The sequence below is a fragment of the Poecilia latipinna genome, unplaced genomic scaffold (assembly GCF_001443285.1).
Source record: "Poecilia latipinna isolate Pla-1442-1.1 unplaced genomic scaffold, P_latipinna-1.0 Scaffold197, whole genome shotgun sequence".
Classification (NCBI taxonomy): Eukaryota; Metazoa; Chordata; class Actinopteri; order Cyprinodontiformes; family Poeciliidae; genus Poecilia; species Poecilia latipinna.
In genome coordinates, this window is record NW_015112813.1 from 45488 (window position 1) to 58587 (window position 13100).

At 37.8% G+C, this 13100-nt stretch overlaps 2 protein-coding genes across 2 annotated transcripts; both read right to left on the minus strand.

Annotated features, from left to right (window-relative positions):
* Positions 1 to 627: 627 nt before the first annotated feature.
* On the minus strand, positions 628 to 2495 carry ostc (oligosaccharyltransferase complex subunit). The gene is made up of 4 exons (XM_015030984.1): positions 2261 to 2495; positions 1389 to 1482; positions 1107 to 1304; positions 628 to 985 (listed from the first exon to the last, which is right to left on the minus strand). Exons 1-4 carry the CDS (start codon positions 2397 to 2399, stop codon positions 967 to 969), a joined length of 450 nt encoding a protein of 149 aa, XP_014886470.1. The 5' UTR covers positions 2400 to 2495; the 3' UTR covers positions 628 to 966.
* Positions 2496 to 3767: 1272 nt separating this feature from the next.
* Positions 3768 to 6996, minus strand: rpl34 (ribosomal protein L34). Its single transcript, XM_015030985.1, has 5 exons — positions 6967 to 6996; positions 6497 to 6568; positions 6315 to 6414; positions 4170 to 4273; positions 3768 to 3897 (listed from the first exon to the last, which is right to left on the minus strand). Exons 2-5 carry the CDS (start codon positions 6559 to 6561, stop codon positions 3813 to 3815), a joined length of 354 nt encoding a protein of 117 aa, XP_014886471.1. The 5' UTR covers positions 6562 to 6568; positions 6967 to 6996; the 3' UTR covers positions 3768 to 3812.
* Positions 6997 to 13100: the final 6104 nt, after the last annotated feature.

Consider the following 13100-nt stretch of genomic DNA (forward strand, 5'->3'; position numbering starts at 1 on the left):
CTTGTTATACTAAGTCTGGTGTTAAAGTTACCAGAGGACATCTGTATTTTTTATTTTTCCCAACCGTCGCAAACAAAACTGGCCTTTTACAGTGAAGACGAACTAGTCAACTGAACACCACCCCCACCTTGTGGAGGAAATGTGACAGTACACATCTGATGTAAATGCAAAAGGCTACTCAAAAGATGCGTTTCAACATTTTCGGTCTATAATTGCACTGATGAACTGCGTTTCCTTTAATACACTAGTTTTGAGTTTAATTTAATGACGGGTTAATGACCCACATAAATAATCCTGTTACTTATTGTCTCTTAGATTTAGAGATATCTTATCAAAGATCAAAACATGTTTTCTCTTTTGTATAACAGTAGTCATAATTCCATCTCTTGCTATAAAGGCAGGTGAATCTGTAACGTCACACAATTAGTTTCTGATCAAAACTGGGCTGTGATGATTGTACCAATTTAAAAATGTATCTTTGAGGCTCTATAAAAAATAACTTAAATATTGGTAGGGAGGTACAGCTATGACCCCAAGGTCAATCATAAAAATATAAAAAGCAAGTGTGACAATCTGACTAAATGAAGATTTAACCATATACCAAAACAGAAACTTTCCATTTCATGATCTTGTTCAACAATTTTAATACAAAAACTGACAAACACTTTCAGACACTCAACAAAATAACGCAAACGGTTCCAATTCTGTATTGAAATTGGTGGCTGCATCTCATAGACAGCTCCCTTTACACAATTTTTCTTAAAACACATGTGAATAGGCAGTAACATTTACACAAAGCCTAATGAAGAGGTTAAAAGTGTTGTTTTGGTGAGGGTGTTGGTCTGGTTGCATTTCTTGAGCAAAGTCGGTGCTTTCAGTCTTGATAGGTTAAGATTTGCATAAGCGTCACCTTTGTTTATAACTGATTCTATGATTCTGTTTGGTAAATTTCTGTTGTCCATGTTCTTAGCCCATGAGGTATCCTCTGAAAAGATAAGGAGTTGAATTAGCAAAGTCTGGCATGCAACACAGATTTTAAAATGCTTCTCATAGAAGAAAAAAAAAATGTAATGCCAACAGTAATTCAGAATTGAGCTTCAACTTACGGCAGCTTCATGCGCATGAAAACTCTGGCCATGAAGAAGCTGAGGAGGACACTGACGAAGCCGATGAAAAGCAGCAGGAAACGATTCAGTTTGGGAATGTTTGGAGCATTGGAGCGGTCCAGGATTATAAAGCCCAGGCCTCCCATGGTGAAGAGGAAACTGGAGGCCAGCCCTTCCATAATGTACTGCCCATTAACTCTGGAAAAGCGAGGAGTCAAAATAAGCTGTGAGAATATATTAATTATTTTTTTTATGTGTTTAAGTTCTGAAAATTAGTGATACCTGTATGCCAGAAAGGCAACTGGTCGCTGGTGTCCATGCTCATCTGTCATTGAACCCACACTTGGAGGTTCTACAATAACGTCATAGATAATACCTGTAGGTGAAAGAAAAACACTTATAAACAAAATGCATGTATAATTAGTATGCAATAGCATTTGAATAACTATCTCAGAAGGTCTCTAAGGGAATTTAAATAACACCTAGAACTAATAAAAATGTGTTTTTGATACAGAAATCAGACTGCTGATTATCCAGTTGTTAAGCAGACTGTCAAAGTTCAATGCTAAAGATATTTGCTGCACTCAAACACACAGCATTCACACCTCTCCAGGATATGGGCGGCTCCTAAAGCAATACCAGCTTCCTTAACCAGTCACAGGTATCCCAGGATGATCACCTCCATGCCATGCAATAATTAATGATGAAGGAGTCCCAAACAAGTACACCTTGTCCAATACATATTAAAGCTTTTCAGCATGTTCTGAAACTTTTCTTTTATTTGCCTTATCTTCTGATTCAATTTGTCTTACAAACTGAATTCCTGGGGTTTAAACATCAATATTTATCAAAATGAGCGCTTGTAATAAGTCTGAGGCTTTCAAATATACATTTTACTTCCGTTTTTATGGTATGTTCTATTGGTCAGTAAAAATAAAATGTACAAGCTAGCTTGTTTGTCGCACACACAAAAAAACAACAAAAAAGCTCTTATTGGTTTAGCTTAAAGGCTAATCTACTTTAGGGACTACAAATACAACAAAATCACATCTTATTGCAAATAAAACAAAGCTATGAGAATTAAAACTGCTTTGATATGCTGTGTTAATGAAGACAGGCTAGTCGTCTCTTAGCTTGTTGTTAGCTATTGTTACCTCCTGTGATGAGAAAGTAGGACACAATGACGACCGCATACACTGTCATAGCCGACGGCATGTGCAGCCATGACGGTTTCTTCAGTTTTATATTCGGACATTCGAGCACAGCAAACGGAAAACTGTATAAAGTCTCCATGGTGGAACAAAAAGTAGCTCGCTTCTCTCTAGCAGCGCTCCTTCCAGCCCAGGCTCGGCTACGTCTGCGCACTGACTTGGTTGACGTGTCCCGGAAGTACATGTGCTTCATTTTCTTTCTTTCTCGCGGCTTCAGCAATAAAAATCACTTTTTCAGAATAAAAAAAGAAAAACGTTGAATATTTAAAATAACATTATAATAACCTCCCTTCTACGTTACTTAAAAAAACGTCCATTAGTTTTTATTTCAGCAAGATTTCCAATGTATTTATCCCAATGGAGATGTTTCAGAAACATTTGTATTCTTCCCATTAAAAAAACGGTTCAGCGGCCCATTACCTCTCACTTCAGGACTGAAGAGAATCGCAGTGTCGAAACAGTACAGGGCTTGAAAACTCCGGAAATTATAAGTACAATATTTCTAATTATAGCAAAATGTATTCTTAAATTGTGGTAACAAGTGGTTAAACTCCATACAACTCGTCTTGCATAAAAAGACATGCAAGCACATGTTGTCGAGAAGCCTTTAAAATACTCAAAAGGGGTCTCTACAGCATTTTGCTCATCTGAATTACTTTTAACAATATTTTGCATCAAGCAGTTGTACTATTGCGCTTACCATTTCTAGTTTCATGTTCAAGGTAGATAAAATCTTTTAAAATAGAACACATCATTTTCTGTTCATGGTCTTAAAGTGTACAAATATTTTACAATCTTTTTTGCTTTTTCATTTACATCAAGGCTTTAATGTAAACAAATCTTTTTGCACTAATCAATATTTTGTTCATCAAAACAAATTATACAGATTTGGATGCATTTCCCCCCATATGAATCGAGTTTTCATGGGAACGTGAAATTTGGAGTCCACTGGAGGGCAGTGTTAAGTTGCAGCTGGTATTTTATCTAATACACTAAAAACCACAAAGTAGAATTGCGATCAATATTTGTGACGATCCTAGAGACAACAAAAATAGGGGAGGCCTCCAGCTTGATGGAAAAGAAAAAAAATGTACATTGCCAATTTGAGTCAGCATATACACCAGTTTGCAATGTTTACAACTTAAGTAAACAAAATTCGAAGGATATTCTTATAGCCTATCCATGTTATTTCTTTCATTTTTTTCAGCACTTCAAACCCTTTACCTTGCAAATGAACCTGGACCAGAATTTTCTCATAGAAGATTATGACTTCAGACCTGAACAACCTTACAAAAAAATTTACTTGGTTATTTTACAATTTTTCCACACAAGTTGAAAAGAAACTTAATGCAAGGATATTCATCAGTCAAAATGTTCTGTCTGTCCATTTGCCCAGAGGATGCTTAACCGATATATAACACAGACAGAACAACCCACAACTTCAAACAGATTTGTTTGTCATTTCTTTTTTATTGTGGCAAAACAAATACAGAATTTACTTCGATTTCTGGCTCTGTGCTTGTGCCTTGAGCACCTTGACAACGATCTTCTGCTCCTCAATCAAGAAAGCACGCTTGATCCTGTGAATCACACCAAAAGAGAAGTTTTAACACATTACTCATAAGAAACACAAAAATACGGATTATAGATTATTAAAGGGCAACACAAAAATTATTTGTCCATTTGCAGCACCCGATTATTAAATGGCAATTAAACAAAAAGCAAGGGGAGAAACGGCACTGAAAATCTTTTAACATCCATGACAGTTTTTAGTAGAATTAGGTCTAAAATGGGCTTAATCCCAAATTTTCAGCAAATAAAGGCCTGAAATTAAAATGAAGGCTTCTCTTACCTGTCACGTACACACTTTGCACACATGGATCCACCGTAGGCCCTGCTGACGTGCTTCTTGGTCTTGGAAAGCCTCATCAGAACCTGAGGTCTAACAGCGCGAATCTGTAACAAACATCAAGCATAGGTCGATTTTTATTTTCAAAATCTAAAAACAACAGATCCCTAAAAGTCTTAGCATAAGGAGCTTCGGTGTTAAGAACGTAAAAAATCAATACTGCAACATATTCACCACAGAATTGAAATACAAATGCAATAACCTCCAACGACACAGAACAGCACTAGCTCTGTTTTTCCTCCCATCAGCTGGGTGTGAAACTATTTTAGTTCTCCACATCAACGAAAACAAATGATAAATTAAATGCTGATCTACATTCTTACAGCGCTTTTTAATACTATATATATATATATATATATATAAAACTAATACCAACATAATATTTTGAGTTTATGTTGTAAAAGGAGCCATTGTTGAGTCTGTTCCAGAGACGGAGATAATTTCATCACACGTTTAAATAAATAGTACCCGTTAACTTCTGTTGTAGTTCATAAAACAAAATTTAACATTGTGGCCTTATAATTAAAATTATAATTGTGTAATGTGTTTTACATTTTCATGCAAAAACAACTGCCCAAGACTTAAAAGTCTTATAATAAAGACCTTTATTTAGAGGACAATATTAATTAGTGTGCACAGAAATTCATATTGTTCTTCCATACTGCTTGCATAAGAACACACAACAAATACTGGTTTTCATCTGTGCAGTGATGACAGGACAGATGATCAAGATAGATTTTTCTAATTAGAGTCCATTTGAAACTTCTTTGAACTCAAATGAAGAAAATTGTGTTGTTTCAAAAAGTCAGCAAAACATTGAATTGTGTGTTTGTTCTTTTTACGAACTAGGCACTAAATTAGAGAAAAACTACCTTATTTTTTAGGTGAATATTAAAAAAATTAGCAAACACTTAGAAAGTTTCCTATTAGTTTTATGATTTTTTTTTTTACTTCCAATGTTGAATGATGTCATTATTTTAAAGGACAAAGTAAAACTACGATGCCCTCCAGAAATAACAGCACCCAAAGGTGATATTCAACTTTCACTTTAGTATCTTTTTGTACACGTCAACAAGTTATAATGTGATATAATTTGCAACTGCAAACTGATGCATGAATGTGCAAAACAATCAGCAGCATAACATTACTACCAAAAGTTCCAGCAATTCCACATTAGAATACAATAAAACTATTTTTACCTATTATCACAATAAAGTTCCTCATAGTTAATACTGGCTTTAACAAATAAACTGCCCTTCTGGTAATACAGCAGATGAACTGAGACAACATGCTGCAGAAAGTCTTTAAAAAGATACATATATGTAGCACACCCTGAACTTTCATGTTAAATAAATCTACGGGCTTGTAACATTTTTCATTTGTAACAACAACAGCCTAAATGCTGAGTGCATTGTGCTCCAGACTGAAATCCAGCATCTAAAATCATTTAATCAAAGACAGTGGTCAAGTTTGCTTACTTTGGTCATCAGTACTCTTAAGCAGTCTTGACGCACAACAAGGTTAAACAATACGACCACAAAAGAAAGGTCAATGTTGATGTTTAGAGAGATTTTTATTTTTTTATTTTTACTTTTTTATGAGACCGAGTCAGTGTTTTACAGTAAAATATCAAACAATAAATCATGTTGGGAGATGCTTTGACATTTAGGAAACCTTGCATGAAAACTGCTGCTGAATGTTGCTGTTGGGGAAAAAGCTCCCATCGTCAGATGTGGCAGGGTAATAATAATATGCAGAAAACTTGACACTTAAGTGGGAAAGTTTTGGCTTAAAATAATACTTTTTTTGTGTGGCTATTTTTGAAAACATCTGTGCTATTGAGAGCTGTAATAAGTGCATTCATAATTGACATACTACTTGAACATCTTTACATCCCCACATCGTAATGTTTAAGTAGGCTTAAAAGGAATAATTTTGGTCTTATGTTGTTCCAGCTATCAGCATAAGCAAATTCATCCTCCAAGTGATGAATATCTATAGCGGGAAAGATATATGGGGTATTTTAGATAATACTTCTCCCCTCCTTATCCATGAATAACTACTATGAATCTCAACAGCTGTACTTACTCCACGCAGTCTTCCAGGGCAGATGCCACATGCTGACTTGGGGGCTTTGCCAACCTTCTTGGTGTACAGGTAGACAATACGGTTACCAGGTGTCCGGGACCTGCAGACCAACAAGAAGCTTGGTTACTATACGGACTCGTTAAGTTGCGGGTGTACAAGCGTGGTAGAAAACTTTCACTTACAGTCTGGTCTTGTTAGAAGCAGTGTTGTAGGACAACCTGCGGCGGTAAGTCAGGCGTTGCACCATGTTGAAGCTGCGAGACAAATTTTATTTGAATGAGAAAGTGGTCGTAATGTTCATTCACGTTGTCAATAATCAATATATGATCGGCTTTAAGCTCTCTTGTCAAGTTTTAAACTCGGGTCATGTATGCAGTGGTACTTTTGACACCAATACTCGTTGTTTTTATTATTACTCCACTACCCGGTTGCTCTATTTAGTCCCACACAGCGGCCTTATCCCGGCACAGAAAAGATGAGTAAAAACGTCTTCGTAATGCCATCTAATTTATAAAATCCTCGTTTCCCCGAGTATAAAAGCTTACTATGAGTCAAACGATATATTAAAATTGATTAAATTATCTTCTAAACCTGAGGATTAAGGTCGATTACAAATTTGTAATCATGCAGAAGAAAACAGGAGCCGCCATACCTGCTTTCGCCGTAACCGGAAGAGGAAGGAGTTAGGCGGATGTTTAAGGTTAAAGTTTCTGCCCCCTGCTGGTGAGTGTGTTTACTGTTTTTGGGCTAATAGCTTTTTACAGGAAAATTGCTACTTAAAGCAAGTTTTTATTTGCTTTACGAAGCCTTGAAACATTAATAGTACAAAATCCTTCTCCTATAACAGGGTTAAAAATATGTGTTACCTACAACTGGTCTGTTTTATTTACGATATTCTGCGATGAATTATTGTAATAATTTGTTTAAAAAGAAGGGTCATTGGCTGACTTTAAGACAAAACTTTATTTTATTCACATTGATACAGAATATAAGGACCTCATGTAAAAGTAGCCCCTATTGTCAAATTTGCGTTTTCAGAACTGCGGTGTCAGTAAAGGAGAAAGTGGTGCAATTTCTTTTTGCAACATAAAATCGGGACACCTGCCAGTAGATGGCGGTAGAGAGCCGACAGAATAGTTTTGTGAATAGGATATGTCTTGTCAGTATCCAGATGCTGATGTAAACTTCGTAGTAAAGACACACATTTATTCACTTGAAATAAACGTGCATCTCTTTGCTAGAAAGGTTTCACATTTAAAAGCCTTGCTGGACATATTACCTTGAGTTCAACTTTGTATACAATATAGTATGTTTATATGGAAACATTTAGAAATATGGACAAGTAAACGTTTTATTTTAATGATAGTTTTCTAAATAAATATATACATATTAATTCTCTGGTCTCTCTAGTTAAGGTTGTAAAAATGCAACGACAAAAGACATAGCTAAGAGTAATCAAACTACTAGTACAGTTTTTAAAATATCATTTTTCACAATATGGAAACTAATAAAAGATATCGATTATTTACTTTGACTCAATTTGCATTTTTGATCTAGGGCATTTAAAGCTTTCGGTGAATCTTGAAGCTTTTTTCCAAGTAAGCACATGTACATCGTCACAGAAATATTTTTCCATTACACATTCCCATCTTCTCCAGTTGCATTTTGCGAGTTAAGACATCTCTCGGTGGGTTTTAGTTGGACTGATTTTAAAACAGTGATCTTGATGTCATCTTACAAGAGAAAGCTGATAACGTGGAACTGGGCTCTTCAATACTGAATGTAGCCAGAACTCCTAATAGCCTCGACTTTGTTGCACTGCCTTATGGAAGTTTTTACACCCCATAATGATCTGAACATTATGGAATGCATTCGTCTTCGGATCCTCTTTGTCAAGACTTTGTAAGCTACTAATACTCTGATTTAATCTTGCCTGTCGCCTCAGGTACATTTTTCACCTTGGTCTTATAGTTGTGAAAGTAATAGTAAAAGGGTAATAGCAAAACGGGACTGAATACAAATGCATGGCATGGTTTTATCTGTAAAAAAAAAAAAAAGTATTCACACAAATAAATCTTTTTTTTTTTTTTTTATCTCCATTGATCTCAGAAGGCCAAAACGATCAGCGATGCTGTGATTAACTGCAGCTGCGTAGGGATCAGGCATCAACTGTTCTCCATGAGATTCAAGGTCTTTTGCAAAGACACCAGAGAAGCTGTCAGCCAAGACAAACAGAGGTTCAAGCAAAAAACAATCTGTAACATCTGCAGGCGGTCGCATTTTCTCAAGAAGTAATTATTCTTAAAGGGTACGCCTCCGTTTTAATTCCAGCTGTTAATCCAAAGAAATATCAATAAATTCATGACGGTCGCAAGTTTTTATTTAAGCCGTCTAATGTCCTGTCGCTGAATTCCAGATTTATCCTTTTTTTTTCTTTTCTTATTTTCTTCAAAGAAAAGCCATTTCACCTAAAGTCCACTTGATTACACAAGCCTCTCTAACCTAGGACCCCTCCACCCCTCGCCCCCCTCCATACACACGTACACACACATCTCCTTGGGCCTCCTGTGTAATCTGCTGAGATTTAAACCTGCTGCTTCTGTTTAATAAATCCACTGCGATTAAAATAGGATTACAGCTCCACTTTTGCCTTGCCAATGTCATCATCTCACGAAACATTTTTTTGTACTTCTTTGCCGCCCCTCCCTTTCCTCCTGCTCTTGTTTGGGTTTTTGCCCACGCTTATACTGCCGTCTCCATCCTTCCCATCCCAGACGGACAGAGGGGCAAAACACATGGAGACAGACTTTGAGCTTCTTCCCTCCCTCTCCGTTAAAAACTCATCCCTGTAGCCGTGCAGGTCGGCCCATCTGTGTTGCTGTTGACTTATGGATTAACCTCATAATGCAGCACATATCCTGCATCAGTGCTACGCCGCTTCAGATGAGACTTCTCCATGACAGATAACAATCAGCATATGGAAACTCCGTTTGTGTAGTAAGGTCCTTTCAATTTGGGCATTTGAAAAGGTGCTGATAATGCTGAAAACTGCCTATTTTAATAGTTCAAACACAGAATACACCTGTCCACATGGTCAGTTGAAGTGGATCTAACTAGCTGGATGGACAGTTGGATGGACAGCCACGTAGATATGTAAAGACGCTGAACCACTTCAGAAAGTTTAGTGAATTTGCTGTCCATAAAGACAACATGCACAGCTAACATGGCGCTGGCAGCATCATGCTGGGGTGACGCTTGTGTCTGTTTGTTCAGCAGAGACAGTGAGGTTGGTCAGGGCTGACTGGAGGATGAATGAAGCTAAATATGAAAAGAAAATCTCTTAGAGGCCTGAGACTAGGGTGACGGTCTACCATTTTGGTCAAATCATATTAATGTGTTAGAATGGCCTAGTCAAAGCCCAGACTTAAATCCTGTTGAGAATCTGTGGCAAAAGTTGAAAATTAATGTTTCCATCCACTTAGCCTGAATCTGTCTTATTTTGCAAATGAAAATGAGCAAAGCTCTCTGCAAAGGTACTGAAGACATACGAGTAGAGACGTACAACTGCAATGCAGTAATGTACCTTCCAAATTTCTAAACCATTAATTTTTATCGCTTTCACTTAATAATTATGCACTATTTTGTGTTGATCTGTCACATGGAATCTCAGTAAAATACTTGGAGCTTTGAGACTGTAATATGACAGAAACGTTTTTCATGGCAATGAAGTTTATCTAGGATTTGTCATTCAGATATTTGTTTCCCTCATCATCTAAAAGGCCAGAAAGGCCTTTTAATATAAATCACTTTTTTTTTGTTGACAGAACAGAGTTCTGGTTTAATTGATTCCAACTATCCTCTTCATTGGAAAAAAAAAAAAAAACTTGCTTCATTATTGCCACCCTATTTACATCCCACTGCTTGTACCTCACTGCTGACAAATCCACACAACTATGCGGGGCACAAAGGCTCGGATTTAGCTGCCGGGCCAAAGTTAGGGTGGGCCGGGTAGGGGGAGGGCAGGGCCAGCATGGAAATTTCTGTTGCTTTTGCCACACCACAGATTATAGACGAATCAAAAGAACTGCCACCATCGCCCTGTCAACCCGCCACCCGGCCGCCCCCCCCTTCTGCTCTCCCCTGGTGCAGCGTACATGACCAATGACCAGTCATCACTTTTATGCAGCAAATGCAGCCAGCTCAGGACAAGCCTGTAATGTTTGGTAGAGGAGAGGCTTGTCCGTGCACAGTGGGCCCATTGTTGCAAAATAGCTGACAGCTTGGATCTGATCTCATTTGATAGGCAAAAGTATTGACAGATCTAATTTGAACAGCTTGTGGGGGACTTTTTGATGCTGATGCGTCCTGATTAGACAAGCTTCTACAGAGAAACATCATTAAAAAGATGGAAGGGGACGTGCGAAGGCCCGTTTGTGTCACCTGCTCTATTTGTATTATGCACTGCTCGCTAAAGATGCAATAACATATTGCATATACAGTCGCATTCAGTAAATTAGAATATGTGGATCGACGAGGCTCATTTGTCAGATTCAAAGTAGCTTTTGAAAACAGAAGCCATTAAGTATGATGGTAAGGTTTCAAACATACTCTGATACATTACGCTGACATTTCTGTACTGGTCTGATGTAATATGCTCAGCTTAAGTGTTCCGTTTTCACTAACTGCAAGCGGAAAATCGTCGCAATTAGGAGAAGTTAAGGTTTGGAAACATCAGTTTGTGTTTTGAAATTAATCTCTTTCATTTGTGTCACAAAGTGAATTGAGTAACTGAAACAAATGAGCTTTTCAATAGTATTTACTGTATATATCAGATTATTCTGATATAATGAGAAAAACCTGTGCAACGTGCAGCATGACCTACGAAAATTAAAAACACAAGATCCATCAGGTTAGCCAAAAAGCATCCCACCAGAATGCAGTACAGGAAAGTGTAGGCGCTCCCAAACATCAGAGTAGTGACTGATAAAATGACATGAAGCAAGTTGATGCTTTCGACCTTCATGTTTCCTGTTAGGTAACAAGAAATAGCTGTGGAGTGAAACAGAAAAGCACAGAAGGCGAGAATCAATAAGGTCAGCGACATGTGATTTATTATTCGGCACCAGGCCATTACTGTCACACAGACAGTGTGTAAACATTGCATGCCTGCTTCCCTCTAACGGAGTTTAACCTGCCTGGTGCTAAGTGGTTGAGGTTTTATGCGAGGTGACAGGGGAAACATGCAGCTTGGGGCGCCGTTAAGGCTTTATGCAGTATCGCATCCATTCATTTCGTCTCTCTATCCGTCTTGTTTATCCCCTCATCCATCCTGACTGTTTGGCTGTCAGATAAAAGCTTGATATATGCATATTGAAGCAACTGTGACCTTTTTCGACTCGTGTTTAAATACATCAAAATTAGTTCAACATTTATGGAAATGTGCTTATTCTGTAAGAGGCTGTGGACAGTAGCATAGCTCCCAAAATAATTTCCTAAAAAATGTTATGGAATGACCAAAATATACTCCCATGTAACATATATACCTGCCAGAATGCATATGTTATACTCACAACCTCACCTCCCCCCCTCAAAAAAAACATAAACTAGCAGCATATGAATCACACTTGAAGCAAAGTTTCTATTAATATTACAGCTTCAGAAGAAAACTACATAAGATGGGATGTAAAGCAATGGCAGCTCTTACACTGGCAAAACAGCATTGTAATAGATCATATAAAAAAATACCAGCATTCATTGCAATTTTGATTCAATACTTTTCTAACTTCCTGCTGCAGTGGATTGTGCTGCATTGCTAATGTTAGCCTATTTAACCTCAAACAACAAGAGGAGACATTTTTAGATGAAAATACAAACTGATGAGTTGTTGATTGCTACTTGTACAAAGTTGCTACTGAGATGAGATGATGTATCCTTCAGCTGCCATAAAAGGGGTTAGGTGGTACTTAGAGGCCTTAAGAGTGCTAAAAAAGAAAAAAAAATGTATTCAAAAGTCTTTGAATATTAACTGTTTGCATGTTTTTATAAAAAAAATTTTTCAATAGGCTATGTATTAATTGCAGCCAAATATTCTTGTAGGTGACAAGCTTCAGTGTTTGCTATACAACACTATTCACTATTATGCCTCGCTTTTATACAGTGATTAGGTAGACTGGAAAGTCAGATACAATTTGGTGCAATTTGCTTAATTCAAAGGGTGAGAATGCAATATAAAAGTGATCAACTTAATAAATCTGCGTTTAGCTTTAAGAAATGGAGCCCCAGCTTGCAGGTAACCTTGAAATGACCCAAGGCGTGCAGTCGGAGCGCTGAGCTGGAGCGCATCCACCTGTTCCGTCATCAGAGGAACGGGGTAGGGGGGGGGGAGGAGAGGAAGCTGCTGCCTTTGCTGTGTAACCACGGCAACTCCTCCCTCTAAACTGAAACATCACCAAAGCCTCCTCTGCGTGAACCAAACAGGGGAGGGACGCAGCCTGCCGCCTTACCTGGCTTCTATTAACCTGTTATTAATAAGCCAGGCAGATCACGTGGTCGGCCAAGCCGAGAGCACCATCCACCGTTTTCAACAACTAGAGGTGATTTCTCTGCGCTCATCACCGTGAAGGATGCTGCTGATCCCGCTGCTGTGAGGCGCTCTCTCTCTCTCTCTCTCTCTCTCTCTCTCTCTCTCTCTGTGTGTGTGTGTGTCTGTTTACAGAGCTCCTCCTCTATCGTCAGCGAGTGGTCACATTTTTTTTTTTTTTTTTTTTTTTGCCCCAAAAGAGACAA